The 17020-nt window shown below is 51.5% G+C and overlaps 1 protein-coding gene across 1 annotated transcript in view; it reads left to right on the forward strand.

Moving 5' to 3' along the window:
• Window positions 1–8829, forward strand: part of Ass1 (argininosuccinate synthase 1) — a 41819-nt gene extending 32990 nt beyond the window's left edge. The window contains exons 14-16 of the mRNA XM_005408343.2: window positions 3379–3535; window positions 7397–7462; window positions 8528–8829. Coding sequence (XP_005408400.1) covers window positions 3379–3535; window positions 7397–7462; window positions 8528–8582 — 278 coding nt within the window. The 3' untranslated portion in view covers window positions 8583–8829. The remainder of the gene's footprint in view (window positions 1–3378; window positions 3536–7396; window positions 7463–8527) is intronic.
• Window positions 8830–17020: the final 8191 nt, after the last annotated feature.

Below are 17020 nucleotides of genomic sequence, written 5' to 3' on the forward strand. Positions count from 1 at the left end.
TTGTAGTTAGACACAGCCATACTGTCGTGTCCCTGCGGCCTATGGCTGCGTCAAGCCTCGGTGGCAGAGCTGAGCGGGGATCAGCAGAGTCTCAGCCATCCACCATGGGCCGTTCCTGGGCAGCGCCTTCCTGGCCCCAGTCTGTCGTGTTCGCATGTTCCTAGTCTGGGGCATCACACTGAGCAGTCGCCTTCAGCTATTGGGACAGGGTCTAGGTGAGGTGGGGAACGCCTCGTCCTCTCCCCTCTTCCCCCTCCTGCACCGAGACCCACCTCGCCCACCCCAGCCTTCCAGGAGGGCCGGTGAGGACTGGCTGACATTATCCCTCCAGCCGGCCCTCTCCTCCCAGGTACAGACAGGTGTTTAAATGCCATTGTTTCCTGCAGGCTCCGGGGCTCGGCGGGATTTCAGCACTGAAAGGTGGATTTGGGCTATAGAAGTGGGGGCATCATTAAGACGTGACGGGGTGCGGTGGCGGGGAGCACCTGGCCCAGCCGCGTGCGCGTGCCGTGCGTGGAGGCCAGGCAGGAGGCAGGCACGGGGCCTCCTTGGCCACAGTGGCTTCGGCTGCCGCCTCCCCTGTTGTCCTGCTGCTAAGCCCCAAGCTGGCACCAATGGGTTTTATCAGTTGTTGGTTTTTTTTGTTTTTGTTTTTTTGAGACCAGGGTCTTGCTGTGTAGCTCAGGCTGGCCGCGAACTTGCACCAGTTCTTCTGCCTTAGTCTCCCAAGTGCTGGGATAGCAGGCACGCGCCACCTCGCCCGCCCAACCTGATGGGTGTTATCTAACCTCAGCTGCACAGAGGCAGGGAAACTGAGGCCAGGACAGTAGAGACAGTCGTCCCGGGTCCGGGAAGGCAGCTGTGCTAACCGCTGTGCCACCAACGCTGCCGTTCGCCCCGGGTTCTGTGGCTGATGAGCTGCTGCAGCTTTGGGCCCTGGCAGGGGGCCTCCGCGGCCAAGTTCTTGGTTACTCCAGTGGATCCCAGGGGAGCCGCTGTTGAGGGGAGGCTCTGGGTGGACCAGGGAGCCCCGGGCATCTGGGGCGGGCACAGCGCCTCCGCACCACACTGCCCACATCTAGTCCCCCTCTGTCGGCCAGCAGCGAGCCCTCTAAATCCCAAAATGAGGTACAGCGATTAGGAGATTTAGAGGAAACAAAACCTCCCAGTGGAGGCGTTGGGGAGGCGGCAGGGGAGCCAGGCTTGTCCAGGTCGCTCTGCTAATATTAACCGCGCCCCGGCCCGCAGGGTCAGGCCCGGCCTCTGGCAGCAGCCAGTCACCCCGGAGCCAGAGGGGCTGTTGGCTGTGACTCCCCACACAGGACGCGCGCTGCTCTGGACCCAGCAGGTCACAGGGTGGCGGAGCGCTCTGAGCGCGAGCGCAGTGACTCAGAGCCAGCATGGCTTCCAGGGAGGAGGCAGCCAGCGGGGCCTTGCTTCTGGCTGTCTCAGACAGGTGCGTTTCCTCCGGGGCCTCGGTTTGCCCTGCTGTAAGTTAAAGCACACCAGGCCCAGAGCACGCCAAGGCCTCCTCCTGGTCCCATCTGGCTCCTGGGGTACAGACCCACCACTCTGCTGCAGTCCTTGGCTTCTGCAGAGCCCCCACAGCCTCAGGACACAGATGGGGAGACTGAGGCATGCGGAAGCCCTTCCACCTGCCCCAGCCCCTCGCCTGTATGTCCTGCCTCTGTGACTGTGCCCCAGGTCTGGCTAGATCTCCCTCCTCCCCTCCCCAGTTTTCTGGTCTGGCCAGATGGGTTCAGGAGACCCTGTCTCTCCAGGAGAGGTGGCCTCTGGCAAGACCCCAGCTTCAGGACCCCAGAAGGACATCTCATTTAGGGGGTGTAGTCCACCTCCTCCCGCTTGCCTCAGTTTTTCCTGCAGTAAAATGGGTATAATGTACACATTGCAGAGAACTGTCCTGAGCTCCTGTGTGTAGTGTGCTTGGCATGGCCTGCTGGCATGTGGGAGGGGAGCCTCCTTGGCTCAGGCCTGGCCTCGCCCACAGTGCATCCACAGACCTGGGGCCTGCAGTCCCCTCCCCAGGCTGAGTCCCCTGGGAAAAGAAACTTGAACCAGAGACCCCTGTGGGTTGGGGACAGGCGATAAAGGCCAGGCCAGCTGCTCCCACGCCAATCTCTGGCCTCCCTATCTCTAGCTCGATCTCCACCTGCCTTTCAGCCTGGGAATGTGATGGGGTAATTGTCCCGGCTGAGAAAGCCCAGCACAGACCCCTGGGGGGTGTGGTTGTCCCCAGCAGGCGCCCAGTGGTTCCTCGCTGTTGTCCCGTGGTGCCCGGCAGGCGTCCAGTGGTGTGTTTGGAAAGGCCCTGGCTACAGTTCAGAGTGCTCCATCGGACCTGGACCCCGCCGTGGCCTCACTGTGTGGCCTTAGACAGACTCTGTCCCTGTCTGGGGCTCTGTCTCCCTGTCCATAATAAGGGCTGGATTTCAACCGCAAAGCAGAATGCTCAGCGCCCTGTTCCTCGAGTTGGGTCCCTGGAGATTGATTAGTAACAGTGTCCTTTTGTACAAATGTGGAAACTGAGTCACAGGTCAAGGTAGGGCCTGGATGTGAATTCACACGGCAGGACACCGGTGGGTGAGTGAGGACCCAGCCTCCTCCGTTCCCGCCCCCCACCCCTTGCCTCCGACAATAGCCCCAGACCCTGGGCTCACCCTGATCTTATCAGGGCCGGAGGGCACCACCATCTGGCCCCGCAGCTGCCCAGGTGGGCTCACCTTCCCAGCTCTGTTTCAGAGAAATCCTACGCCCGCCAGTGCTGTCCCTCCCCCACCTGGCCGGGGCCACCTGGCCGCCCTCCGCAGGGGCAGGGAGGAGACAGCGGCCGTGCACGGGTCGAGCCTGCCTTCAAGCCCAGGGCAGCCTGGACTGAGCGGTGACCCCTGACCTCCCCGACCGCAGGCCCTCCATCTGTGCATGTAAAAAAGCTGCAAGTTTACAGGCTGAAGACGGTAGTTCAGTTATTTGGGGTGGAGTGGGGTCCCTGAGTTCCACACTCACAGCAGCCCCTGGCTGTGATGCTTGCCCAGTGCAGGGCTCCCCGTACAGTAGTACTGTGACTCTCCACTGCACAGGTGGGGAAACTGAGGCATGGAGAGGGAAGGACATGCACGCTCACGGTCTGTTTGAGCCTAAGCCACCTGTCCTGGGCACTACACAGTGGTACCAGGGCATGTCCTCTACTCTGTCACTGATAAGTGAACAATGTCCAAGGGCTCCTAGTGAACAAGACAGGCCGGGCCTGCACCCCAGCCATCACAGCATTAGGCCTGGGGTGCCCCTCCTGTACCCCATGTCCCCATAGTCTGGTTCCAGGCTGGCAGCACCAGCACCCTGACCATTTCCTCCCTGCAGGTTTCTGGCACAGTCCCGAGTGTGAATTTGTCCGCCACTGCATAGCCAAGTCCCAGGAGCGGGTGGAAGGGAAGGTGCAGCTGTCCGTCTTAAAGGGCCAGGTGTACATACTCGGCCGGGAGTCCCCCCTGTCCCTCTACAACGAGGAGCTTGTAAGGTAGGTGCCCATAGCTGGGCCTGGAGCTTCCTGTCCAATGTCTTGTCAAACTGGCTTTCTCTGCAACCTGTGCTAAGCACATGTCAGGCACTGTGCCCAGCACAGGGAGACAAGAACCATAGCGTAAGTCCTCCTGGGACTTAACAGGCCATCTGGGGAGAAAGGGATTTGTGCACTTACGTTTGTGCAGTTAGGAAAGGTGGCGCTGGGCTGTGAGGAAGGCGCGGCTACAGTAGCTGGGTATAATAGTTGGGTTGCAGGGTGTTCGGTTGCCTCTGAAACTGCAGCAGCAGCAGCAGCAGCTGTCAACGTGGAGTGGGAAGAGTGTTTCCAGGGAGATACCACGTGTGCAGAAGTTCTGAGCCTGGGAAGAGCCTGGAACATCCCAGACACTGTAAGAACCTGAGGGAAGGAGGATAGGGCCAGGTGAGTGGCTGAGGCCAGGATATAAAGGAAAGGACAAGATCAGATGTTCTTAGGGGATCCTTCTGGCTGCTCTGAAAAACAGTCAAGGAGGTGGGAGCTGACCGGGTAGACCAGGTTGATGGCTCTGGGACCAGAGAGAAGGAGGTAGATCTCACAGATCTTTAGGAGGGGGTACTGAACGTGCTTGGATGTGGAGGGAGAGGGGCGGTCCAAGATCACCCTGGTTTGCAGTTGTTGCCAGAAGTGGGTGAAGGGGATGATTAGCCGTGTGCATGTGGGGGACAACCACTGAGTCAAGGGAATGCTCTTGAGGAAGGATCATGCATTTGGGTGTAGATATCTTACTTTGAAATACTGGGGATTGAACCCAGAGCCTTTGCACTGAGCTATATCCTTAGCCAGTTTTTATTTTAAGGCAGCGTCTTACTAAGTTGTCCAGGCTGGACTTGAACTTGTGATCCTCTTGCCTCAGCCTCCCAGAGTGCTGGGATTATGGGTGTGTGCAACGTGCCCAGCTGAGTTTAGATATGTTGGATATGCATCTCCTTTGAGATAGCCTGGGAGAACCATCAGGTCAGCTGTTCGACACACGGGTCCATGACATTGGTGGGTCACAGGCAGGGCAATGTTCTCTGAGGCCGTGGGACAAGAGGAGCTGGCTTAGGGCAGGAGGAGGACTAGCCCGGAAGGCAGCCAAGGTGGGGGTCCCTCTCGAAGGTCCTGGTGGAAAGCGGCTGCGGAGCAGGGGGCCAGGTCAGCAGAAGGCTGGCCATCATCCACACTGAGTTTGCGTCGTAACCAGGGTGGCTTCACCAGAGGGCCAGGTGTCTCCTTTGACAACCACCTGGCCACATGAGGGGTGGCGCAGACTCCTGGGGCACAGGCAGCCCCCCGCCCCCGCGAGTGGGCCCCAGCCACAGCCCCAGCCTAGCTCAGGCTGAGGCCGGCTGTCCCCTCCCAGAGGCCAGTTGGGAATTAGAGTACGAGTTTTGTTTGGCAGTCAATATTATTTTTTTCTCTCCCTTCTCTTTGCCTTGTTGAGTTGCACCCCCCTTCAATCTTTCTAAACACTTTATAAGCCATAAATATAACCGAATCAGTTTAGATCAGTCGGGGTAAATGTCAAATTATCTTCTCTCTTTCTCTCTCTGGCTCTTTCTTCCCTCCCCCTCCCAATCAGCAGCCTCTAATAATCTGTCCAACCCTTCATTAAGCCTTACAGTCGCACTCAGGGAGATTAAATGAATAAAGTAAAAAGGGAAAGGGGGAAAAAAGAGAAAAAAGCAGAAGCATTTATTCTCACTGTGTCTCCGACCATTTCCCTTTTCTTTTTGATTTCTACATCGCTGACTTGAAAGCCCTTGAGTGACAGCGTCACAGGGACCAGCGAGGAAGCCGCGAGAGGTAGCAGAGCTGGAAATGCCGCGGCACAGTAGGTAGAAAGTAACGTAATTATAGAGCAGGTCAGAGCCACTCGAATGAGCAAAAATAAAAGCACAGAGGTTTTCTGTAGACCGTCAGGGGAGGTAAAAAAAAAAAAAAAATCATTGTAAACTCTTTCTCCACCTCCCCTCCCTACCCCAAACCACAATTTTAAAAAGGTTTTTCCTTCCTGAGAAACACCCCTTGGAACTGTCTGCAGCCTTGCGGGACAAGTCTATGCCCTGGGGCACCCCTCTGCAGGGCCTGGAAGGGCCCTGCCTTGGGGACCGGGATGGGAGTTTGTTCCGGCTTGGGAGAGAGGAAAGTGAAAGGGCAAATGTGCATTTTGGACAAGGAGAGGGACAGGACTCAGCCGCCTGCTTCCTCCAGGGGCTGAGCAGAGGGAGCCTGTCAGGGTGGTGGGAGACTCTGACAGGGCGGGACTAGGTCTCCAGAGCCTGGGGGACGGTTTGTGCCTGGGGTGAATGTCGCATTGAGACATGTGTGTTCCGCCCCATGGCCCAAGCAAGGCGTGTTAAAGGGATTGAGGTTGGTGGCCAGGAGGAAATCTGGCATCTTTTTTCCCTGTAAGGAGTGCGCTGGTCCAGCTGGCTCTGGGTGGCCCCAGCACCTGAGCCCTGGAGGCAACCCCCGAGATGGAACTGGGAATGAGAAGAATCAAGGGGACAGCATGGATTTGACTTCCAGAGAGTTCCATGCACCAGCTTCAAGATCAGGCCCAGGGAACGGTGTTGGAGGCAGAGCCCAAATCCTGGACAAGTCACCAAGCCAGGCAGGGCAGAGGCAGAGACCCCATTTATTCTTGCAAGAAGTCCACAGCCCTCCAGGAACAAGTCAGAGAGAGGCACAGCCTCAGAGTCACACGAGGTGGTGGACTTGCTCCCTGTCCTCCTCCCTAACCTCATCGCTGGAGGGGTTCTCCAGGGGACAGGCCATCTCCTGGTCACCCAGAACCTTGAGACTGCTTTGCTCTGAGCCTGGCGATCTGCAAACGTGGAGATGATTCATGCAAGATGTGGTGAGGGACTCCTTCGCTCTCAGAGGCTCAAGAGTAGGGGCCTCTGAGACCGAGGTGCCTTGAGTGCTTTAATTAACAAAGGCAGTGGGTAATTGATTGCTTATGTCTGTCTGGCAGCAGGCGCCTTTCTTACCTGTTCTTGCTTCCTCTGCAGCAGGCATAGCCTGGCCTGGCCAATCATGAGTACTTAATAAATGCCTAAATAAATGAATGAGCGAGTGAATGAGTGGATACACGAGGTCAGCATTGTGATGCTGCCACACATTCATCCGTGGCTACATGATTTCACAGTGCTGAGAGCAGATGCCATCCCAGGGCAAACGGCACACTTGCCCTGGGCTCTGCAGAAGCACCGTGGCAGAGCTGGCTTGCAGACCCACTCTGCAGACTGACAGAGCGCTGTGGCTGGGGAGGCCCGGGGAGGACACCTAAGAGACAAGCACAAGACCCACAGGCCCTGGGATCTGGGGGATGGAAGGGTAGAGGGGTCCCACTGCTCCCAGGCAGGGAGACAGAACTCAGTGGGCTGGTCCTGCTGTTAATGCCGGCGGCCGCCCTGCAACTTAAGCGATGCCGTCAGCTCCTAATCTGTGCCCCTTCTAGCCACGGGATGTCACCAGCTCTTCCCAGAGCTTCCCTCTGAGCCCACCACGGCCCTGAGGACAGAGCCAGCTCAGGGTCTGTCCTCAGTTTACAGGTGGCACTCTGCGGCTCGCAGGAGGGTTTTGTAGGGCTCCTGCTGGCAAGCCGGAACCCAGGCCGAGGCTGCTGGTGCGCTGCTGGGTCCCTCCACGCTGGCAGGGTGCCTGGCCCCGAACAGAGTTCCCAGAATGGGACAGCAGTGGAACGGACAGCCGCAGTACGGCCGGGGGCTTGGAGCCACGTGGGAGGTGCCCAGGTTTCCATGGGCGCTGTCCCGGCCCAGGGCTCCCTCCCTCCTGGCTGAGCCAATAGCTTCTGCTCTCCTCCTGCAGCATGAACGTGCAGGGAGATTACGAGCCCATCGATGCTACGGGTTTCATCAACATCAACTCCCTCAGGTGAGAAGCCCTGACACCGCCCGTGCCCGACACTCGGGCCCAGCCCCTCCAGCCGCAGGGCCTCTGCTCGCCCCTCTGTGGGGCAGCTTAGACAAGGAAATGGCCTCCATGCCGCTGTCCCCGAGCTGGAGGTCTAGCTGGGCACCGTCCAGGCCACGAGGATGTCCACAGCCCAAGTGACACGCGTTGTCTGAAGTCACAGACCTACTTGGACCCTGGCTCCGCGAGAGGACCTCAGGCCCCTTCCCCACCACAGGAGCCATGAGGGCGGGTGTTCACCGCACCTGCCTCCCAGGTGCAGCACAAGCCCCACGGGAGCCGTGGGAACCCAGCACGTGTCCCGAGCCTGGCTCATGGGAGGAGCGCGCTGGCCAGCTGCAGGTGCTCTCAGGGCGGGCTGGAGTGCTCAAGGGCGAGCAAGGTCGTTCGTTACCAGCAGCTGCCGCAGACTAAACGGCTCCCAGGCACACTCCTAGGTCGCCTGATTTAATTCTTGCCGAATGTGCAACTCCCTGGAAATGCACCCAGAGCGATGACATAACCCGCCCGAGGTCACACAGCTAGGAGGCCCGGGTGCTGAGTGGAAAAGTCCTTCCTGTCCTGCTCTGCGTTTGTCAGCCCTGTCGCCCTCCTTGCCGGAGCTGCATCTCTCCTCCCGGAGCCCGTCTGTTTTCCTGGAGCCACCTCGGACGCTGGGCTGCCCGCTCCGCATCACCTCCCGCCCCGCCTCTCCCCCGTGTGTGTTTTATGACTCTGTAAACCCTTTCAAACGGCCTGAACACACCGGCGTTTCATAATGGCTTCTTCAGGGCCCCCATTGCTAGTCGGACGCTTTGTCTTCAACAACGACGAACAATGTTTTCCCCCGAAGATAAATTAATTACGTTATCCTGATTGGAGGGCAGGAGGGGCAGGGATGGGAGAGGGGCTAGAAGAAAGGGAGAACTTCGCACACGTCTTAGCAAACAGCTGCCCCCACCACCCCATCCTGCCTGAATTCACTGAGCGGAGAGCATGTTGTTATTGTTAATTTACATTTTTCTTTGTTTTGAATCTGGTTTCCAGGCTGAAGGAGTATCATCGGCTCCAGAGCAAGGTCACCGCCAAACAGACCGCCTGACAAAGGGGCGCCTCGGCCTCCTCACGCTGCAGAGCTCCCCAGAACAGGCACTAATTGTTGTGATCGTTTGTAATTGTGACTTGTTCTCCCCGCTGCCTGGCAGCCTAGTGGGGCTGCCGGGCCCCAGCTTTGTTCCCTAGTCATCCCCCCGCCCCGCCCCGCCCCAGCCTGCAAAAGTGGTCATTGGAAGGTGGGGGTGGCCACAGTGGGGAGCTCCACAATGACAATTAAAAAAAGGTACATTAGTCTTTTGTTTCTGGATGTCTCCAGAGGAAGGGGTGTGTGTCTGTGTGCGCATTTGTGTTTTTCTTAGCCCAACCTTTGTGCTTTCTGGTTAAAGTGCTGCCGAAGGCCACCCTGTGCCCAAGAAGCCATTCCTCTGGGAGAATCTGCGCTCTCTGCCAGCAAAAGCTCAGAATCCACAAGTGCCCACCTTGGGCAAACCCTAGCCCAGCAGCCTGGGATTTTGTCGCCAACAGTGGCTATGTGACATGTGCCGGAGAAGGGAAGTCAGGTGACATGCTTGGGAGAATGTAGCGCCTGTAGCCATTTCTCTGGGGAGGGCCTTTCCCCACGGCCCACAGGGGCTCCTGGATATGGTGCCTAGGACCAGCACTGTCACACTTGAGTGTCACAGCTAAGTGGCATGAGAGTGGCTTAAAGCTGCCTAAATTGTGGGGGATGGAGAGCCTCCAGTAAGAGAATCCTGGGCAAAGAGAAGAGCAGGCACAGAATCTATCATGTGTTCTGTGAGGCCCAGCAGATGCGATTTCTACATAGCAAGTCCACAGGCCAGAGCCCAGAGCAGCCATGTTTGCACTGTGGCCCTGCCCCCTCAATCAGTCAAATCTGATTGGGCCATGGATGGACACGTGATCTGAGCTAGGCCAATGAGAACCTCACTCCCAGAAACCAGGTCTCAACCTCTGGCCAGAAGTGAAGACAAGTCAATCAAGCATCATGGATGCCAGGAGCCTGGGAAGGGTGGGAAGAGAGTCGTGTGTTCAGTCCTGCCAATCCTGGTACCTCAGAAGCCAGTGGTACAGCTTGTCCTGGAACCGCTGAGACACGTGGTGTTCTCATAACAGGTTTGGTAGAGAGATTCTACCCTCGCACCCGAAAGCATCTCACTAGGGAGACTCGAGCACCGGTTGCTCTGGGCTCACCTGGTTTGGAGTTGGAAACTGAATTTGGCGGGCTCCCACCAGGGCCTTCATCCACTGGGGTTGCCTTTAAAAGAAGTTCTGCTTCTAAAGTTTCTGCTCCTCTGTTTACAATGCCTATGGTAATAATGAATGACTCCCTGAGTATGTCAAACACTTTCCCCCATACTTTCTTCACATCATCTCACTGAGCAGGCAACTGTACTACAGACAGATTGACTTGCCAGAGGCCACTCAGCTGACAAGCAACAGAGCACTGGCCAGGCTGACCCCCAAATTTTGTGTGTTTGTGTCTTTAACCATGGTGATAAGATGCATCCTACTTAAAAACAATCAGCTGGTCTTGGTGACACACTCCTGTAATCCCAGCACTCAGGAGGCTGAGGCAGGAAGATGGCCACGAGTTTGAGGCCAGCCTGGGCTACATAGTGAGACCTTGTCTGAACAAAACAATAAAACCTAGAAATAATTTGCCCATCATTTTACTACCCAATTACAAATACTGCTTATGTTTGGTAAGTTTCTTTTCAGTTATCTTTCTCTCTGCTTAACATTTTTTTAGAGTTATTGATAAAACACTTTTTTGTGGGGTTGAACCCAAGTCCTCATACACGCTAGAGACATACCACTGAGTTACATCCTCAGCCCCGACATTTTATATTTTATAATATATAAACATATATTCTGTATTTCACATACTTTTACTTAATGTACTCTGCACCCTGGTTTAAAAATTTAACATATCATAAATGCTTAGCTACACCATTAAAAATATATCTGCATAAACATTTTCAACAGCTACATAATATTCTACCACTTTAATACTTCCTAACTTATTTTTTCCCATTTCTAGATTTAATTTCTTCCACATTCTGAATTTTTTTTTTTTTGCCTTCCATTGGATTTCATTGACTATTGTTAGTACCTGGCTTATTAGCTGTGGTTATTTTTGCCTTTTTTGTGGCTTCTGTAGGGTTTATGACACACACCTTTAGCTTCCCCTAGCCTACCTTCAATGAATATTGTGTTACCTGAAATGTAACATAAGAACCTTACAACAGTACAACCTTAAGCACTTTTTTTTTGGTGACAGGGTCATGCTGTTATAGTTCAGGCTGACCTTGAACTCACAACAATCCTGCTTCAGCCTCCTAAGTGCTGAGATGACAGGCTACCTACCATACTCAGCTAGGACATACATTTCATTTTGTGCTTTTACCTTCCGTGAAATGCTGTAGCCTGGGGGTGTAGCTCAGAAGGACATGTGCTTAGCATGTTCAAGGTCTTGGGTTCCATGCCTAGCACCAAAACAAACAAAATCTAGAAAACATCTCTATTATTTTTGCTTTCCTTAAACATTATTTTTTTAGAGATTAAAAATTAGAATTTGGGGGCTGGGGATTTAGCTCAGCGGCAAAAGCGCCTGCCTGGCAAGCGCAAGGTCGTGAGTTCAGTTCCCGGTACTGGAGAAAAACCAAAAAAAAAAAGAATTTTTTTGTTTGTGGTACTCGGAATTAAACTCAGGACCTTGCACTTGCCAGGCAGGTGCTGTGCTGCTGAGCTACATCCCCGGCCCAAGAATATTTTATATTCATCCATCTATTTCCATGTCTGATGCTCTTCATTTTGTTGTACAGATGAAAGTTTCTACCTTCATCATTTCCTTCTGCTGGAGAACTTCTACAAATAAGGTCTCTGGGTGCTAGATGCTTTCTGTTTTTATTTCTCTGAAAACATTTCTTAGAGTGCATAGTTAGACCCTTGCTCTATTTTGAGTTCATTTTGTGTTGGCTGTGATTAAAAGTCAGACTTCAGACTTTTAATTTTTTATTTTATACTTCTAAACTTTTTACACTGATGCTTTAACTCTTCCTGTGCCATTTATTTAAAAACTATCTTCTCTCTGTTAAATTACCCTAGCATCCTTGTCAAAAATCAATTGATCATCTGAGTATGGGTCAGTTTCTGGACTCTATTTTGTTTCATTGCTTTCACTGGATATCTTCACAGCAAGAACACTGACGTGATTAGTGTAGCTTTATGGTATCTTGAAATTTGGTAGCATAAGTCCTCCAACCTTATTCCTGGTTTTTTGTTTTGTTTCTTCGGCTTTTTGAGACAGGGTCTTGCTGTCCTTCAGGCTGGCCTTGAACTCACTCTGTAGCCCAGGCTAGCCTTGAAATTGTAGCAATCCTCCTGCCTCAGCCTCTAGTGTGCTGGGATTATAGGTATGTGCCACCATGCCTGGCACTGTCTTTTTTTTTTAATTCTGAGACTTTTTTCCTTTCCATACAAATGTTAGGAGCAGATTGCCAATTTCTTCAGAAAGTCTGCTAGGATTTTTATCAGTGTTCCGCTAAAACAAGAGATCGCCTAGAAGAAGGTAACCATGTCATGATCAAGTTTTCTAATCTATGAACATAGTATACCTCAGCATTTATTGGGTTTTATTTAACTTCCGTCTGCAGTATTTTATAGTTTTCAGAGTTCAAGTCTTCCACATTTATGTTAAGTTTGCTGACTCAATCATTTTATTTTTATGCTATGTAAATGGAGTATTAAATTTTCTGATGTTTATTGCTGGTCCATAGATACACAGTTGGGCCTGGACTCTTCAAACTGGACACATTCATTCACTGTTTCTGGTAGCTACTTCAAAGACTCCTTTTTATTTTCTACATATGTGATCAGATAATCTTAAAATAAAGGCAGCTTACTTCTTCCCTTCAGATGTTTATCCCTTGTATTTCTTTTTCTTGCCTTACTGTACAAGCCAGAAATACCAGTCATATGTTGTAAAAAATAAAAAAGTGATGAGAATGGACATTTTATTTCCTAGGTGGAAAACATTGAGCTTTTCTCCACTGAGTTTGAAGCTAGCTGCATAAGCCTGAAGTCAAAGAAATTCACTTCTGTTCCTCGCTTGCTGAGAGTTCCTCATTGCTCGGATATCATAATTGGGTGTTGAATTTTGTCAAACACATTTCCAACATCCTTTGAGATGACCGTGCGGTTTTCCCCCTGCGTTCTGTCCACCTGATGAACTACATCTGCTGAGTGTGAATATTAGACCAGTTTTGTGTTCTCGGGACACGCAGCCTTTTGTTATGATCCATTGCCTTTTCTGTATATTGTTGGATTTGATGTGCTAAAATTTATCAAAGAACATTGTGACTATGTTCATGTGGGATGTGGGTCTCTAATTCTCCTCTGATGTCTTTGACTGATTTTTGGAGTGTCCTCCAAGAAATGCCTGAAGCACATTCCTACCATTTTCTGAAAGAGCTGGTGGAGCACTAGGTATTTTTTCTTTCATAAATACTTTGTATTTATGAAATACAGTGAAGCCATCCAAGCCTGGGATTTTCTTTGTGAGATACTTTTAAAGTATAAATTTAGGCTGGGTGTTGTGGCACACACCTGTGATGACAGCACCAGAGAGGCTGAGGCAGGAATATCACTGTGAGTTTTCAACCAGGCTCAGCTACAAAGTGAGTTCAAGGCCAGCCTGGACTACATGGTGAGACCCTGTCTCCAAACATACATACATAAATCAGTTTCTTTGATTTACATATAGTTATGCAAATTGTTTCCTCTTGGGATTTGCCTGTTTCATCGAGGTTGTAAATTTTATTGGCATGAAGTTTTTTTTTTTTTTTTGAGACAGGGTCTTGCTATGTAGCTCAGGCTGGCCTTGAGCTCACTTTGTAGCCCAGGTGGGTCTCAAATTCACAATCTTCCTGCCTCAGCCTCCTGAGTGCAAAAAAGAAATGAAAAGATCAAGCTAATCTGCAAATAATTGAACCAACTTTCCCGCTTCCCCTCCAACCTCATTTAGTCTGTTCTCGGAGCCTCATTTAGGTGATATCCACGCTGTGTCTTCCAGTTTACTGATCCTTCCTTCTGCAGTGTCTAGCTTGCCATTAATCTTACCACATGCATCACTGACCTCAGATACTCTTTACTGGTAGAGAAGTCACTTTTAATATCCTACTGGCTTCAACATTATGCCTGTGTTTTCCTTTACATCCCTGACATATGGAACATATTTATGATGGCTGCTTCTATGTCCCTTCCTGCTAATTCCACCCTTTCTGTCACTTGGTGTGTTCCTTTTGACTGATTTTTCTCCTGTCAATGAGTCATATTTTCTACTACTTTATACAAGATGTGATTGAAATATATGGTGAATGCTTAAATTTTTATAATGTACTAGAGTTAAAGACACATTGCCATGAATTCACCTTGCTTTAAACAGAATTATCCTTTGGCTGGGCATGGTGGCACATGCCTGTAATCCCAGCACTTGGGAGGCTGAGGCGGGAGGATCATTGTGAGTTTGAGACCAGCCTGGGCTACAAAGTGAGCTCAAGGCCAGCCTGAACAGCATAGCGAGACCCTGTCTCAAAAAGACAGGAAAAAAAAAAACAACCCAAAAAAACCCACAGTTTTCCCATCTTTCTTGCCGCTTCCTGAAGCAGTTCTGAAAGTTTGCTTTCCTGAATATCTTATGAGATGTGATCAAAAATCTGCTGAATGCACCTGCCGAGTGTCATCTACTGGAAAGGCGGGCTCTTCACATCGTGACACTGTCCTCATCCACCGTGTTCACTGGGCCTGGCACTCTGTGACTCCCGGCTTCCCCCCGCAGTCAAAATGACCATGAAAAGGAAATGTTCTGAACTGGTCCGCTACACTGAAACAGCACGACAGCATAGCTAAAGACATTCATGAAACAAGACTCCAGAACTGCTTCAGAAAGTGGCAGCAGTAGGATAGATATGCCTGAAGTGAGGGGGATTAAAAGCAATATGTCTCACTGTAATAATGTTTAGGTTTAAATGTTCACCATATGTTTCAGCTATGCCTCGTATGCTTAATTTTTTATTGGATGCTAGGCATTGTAAATTTTACATTGTTAACCAGGCACGGTGGTACAAGCCTGTGATCTAGTACTCATGAGGCTGAGGTAAGAGGATCACGGCAAGTTTGAGGTCAGCCTGCTACCTAGTGACACCCTGTCTCCAAAAGGAAAAAAAATTTTTTACATTGTTGAGAGCCAAATGTTTTTTGTATTCCCTTAAAGTTTGGAATGTTTTTGGAAGTTGGTTCAATTATTTGCAGATTAGCTTGATCTTTTCATTTCTTTTCCTTTTAATTTTGAGACAGGTCCTGCCATGTAGTTTGGGCTAGCTCTGAACTCCTATGTAGCCCGGGCTGGCCTTGAACTCACAGCAGTCCTCCTGCCTCAGCTTCCTGAGTGCTAGGAACATAGTGTGCATCACCACACCCAGTTTGGCTTGATCTTTTCAAGATTTGGTTTTTAAATCCTTTCAGAGAAAAAACCCAAAAAATAAAAATAAAAAAAAAGTAAAGGGGCTGGGGATTTAGCTTAGCGGCACAGCGCCTGCCTGGCAAGTGCGAGGTCATGAGTTCGATTCCCGGTACCGTAAAAAAAAAGCAACCAGAAAAAAAAAAAAAATCCTTTCAGAGCAGTCCTGGTCTTTATTCTAGAACTAATTTACCTCAGCTTCTGTGGTACAGTGCTTCTGTAGTCTCTACTTAGTGACACTGTTCAGCAAGAGATCTTTCCTCTCACAAGAGGAAACTCCAGCAATTCTTGGTCCTGTCTGAGATCATCAGTAACTTTTCCCTCCTGGGGCCCAAGTCTGTGTTCTGTTGCTATGACAGAATACCTGAGCCCAGGTAATTTATGTAAAAAAAAAAAAAAGTTTATTTTGGTTCAAGGTCCTGGAGGTTAGAAACTCCAAGAGCATGACAAGAGCCACATACTGTTTCAATTCATAGCAAAAAACCAAAAAACAGAAATGGCTCTGAGAAAGATCAAACCTGCAGTCTGCCTGGCATTGTCACAGCTGGCTCTGGTGGTAACTAACCCAGTCCTCCAAGAAAGGCATTAATCCTATTTAATGACCTAAGCACCTCTTAAAGGTCCCGTAAATGACACCACCACAATGGTGATAAATTGCAGCATGAGTTTTAGCGTGGACAAACTGTATTCAGACCACAGCTACTTGAATGGGGCTTTTTCCTTTACCCCTGAGGACGCTGGCACCCAAGACTCAAGTGCACAGGAAGTACAGGTCTGAATGTTGGAAAATATTTGTTCCCCGGGTTTGTCCAGTTTTCCATTCATGGTGGGAGTGTGATTCTGTACCTCTTTCTGGGGACAGAATTGGAAGGTGAGAGTTTTTAGTGTAACCATAATATAATCCAAACACCCCTTGGCCACCCCGGCCCAAGGTCACAGGGTCTCTCATTAACTTACGTCACCCAGCTTCTCTTCCTTCACGGACCAGCACCCACCCGCCCCAACCAGCTGCCATCTTGCTCCGTGTAAAACCCAAAGTTCTTATCGCACCCAATGGCATCTAGCAGACAGCGGCAAAGTGGGACCGTGTGGGAGCCCGGAGCTAAGCCACAGGACAGCAGAGCTGCCCCACAGGAGACCAGCAGAAGAAGCTCCCAGACTACTAACCCCTTGGCTGGCCAGAATCACGTGGCTTTTTAAATGCACTATGTTTGGGGTTATGTAGTCCTGCGGCAACCCATCGTTCATTCGCCCCTGTTATGGTGATACATTGTGTCGGTTTAGGGAGTCTAGAGGTCTGGCTAAGTGACTCAGCAGAGAGCCAGGGTGCTTACTTTGTATACATCCTGAGCCTGTGCAGGAGGGCATGGAGATTATGTGAGAGCTACACACCCTCTGGGTGCGGGTAGCCTGTTTACAGGGTAAGGGAGGGAAAGAGGCTGCCTGCCTCCACTCCTCCCTGTCGGTCTTGTTGCTTTTGCTGTGTTCTGCGGCCAAGACTCTGCCATGTGCCACTCTGCCCCGGAGCCAGCCGAGTGTGGACTGAAACCTCCACAAACTATAAGCTAAATAAACCTTTCCTTCCTTCATTTTGGCCCTTGGGTATTTTGTCTCAGCAACCAGAGAAAAGTAACCAAGACACCCAGTATGGCCCGCCATCCCCTTCCGTATCTGACCCCTCCACCCTCCCTTCCTCGCTCCTCCCACTTCCCCTCACCCTGCTGCCACCTCCGGCAGGCCACGCTCTGCCTGCGGCACCCTCTTCCGGTGCAGTGCCCCGGGCCCTTCCTGTGCCACTGGCCCGAATTCCTCCAGCGCACATCACCCATCAGCACCTGGCGCTATGCCGTGAGCGCCTAGTAATTCTCGGCGGGTGTCAGGCGTTTCTCCCACTAGACAGGGCGCGCCCCGTGAACAGGGACCAGGTCTGTCTTGTCCACAGT

The sequence above is a fragment of the Chinchilla lanigera genome, unplaced genomic scaffold (assembly GCF_000276665.1).
Source record: "Chinchilla lanigera isolate Chin_1 unplaced genomic scaffold, ChiLan1.0 scaffold00112, whole genome shotgun sequence".
Classification (NCBI taxonomy): Eukaryota; Metazoa; Chordata; class Mammalia; order Rodentia; family Chinchillidae; genus Chinchilla; species Chinchilla lanigera.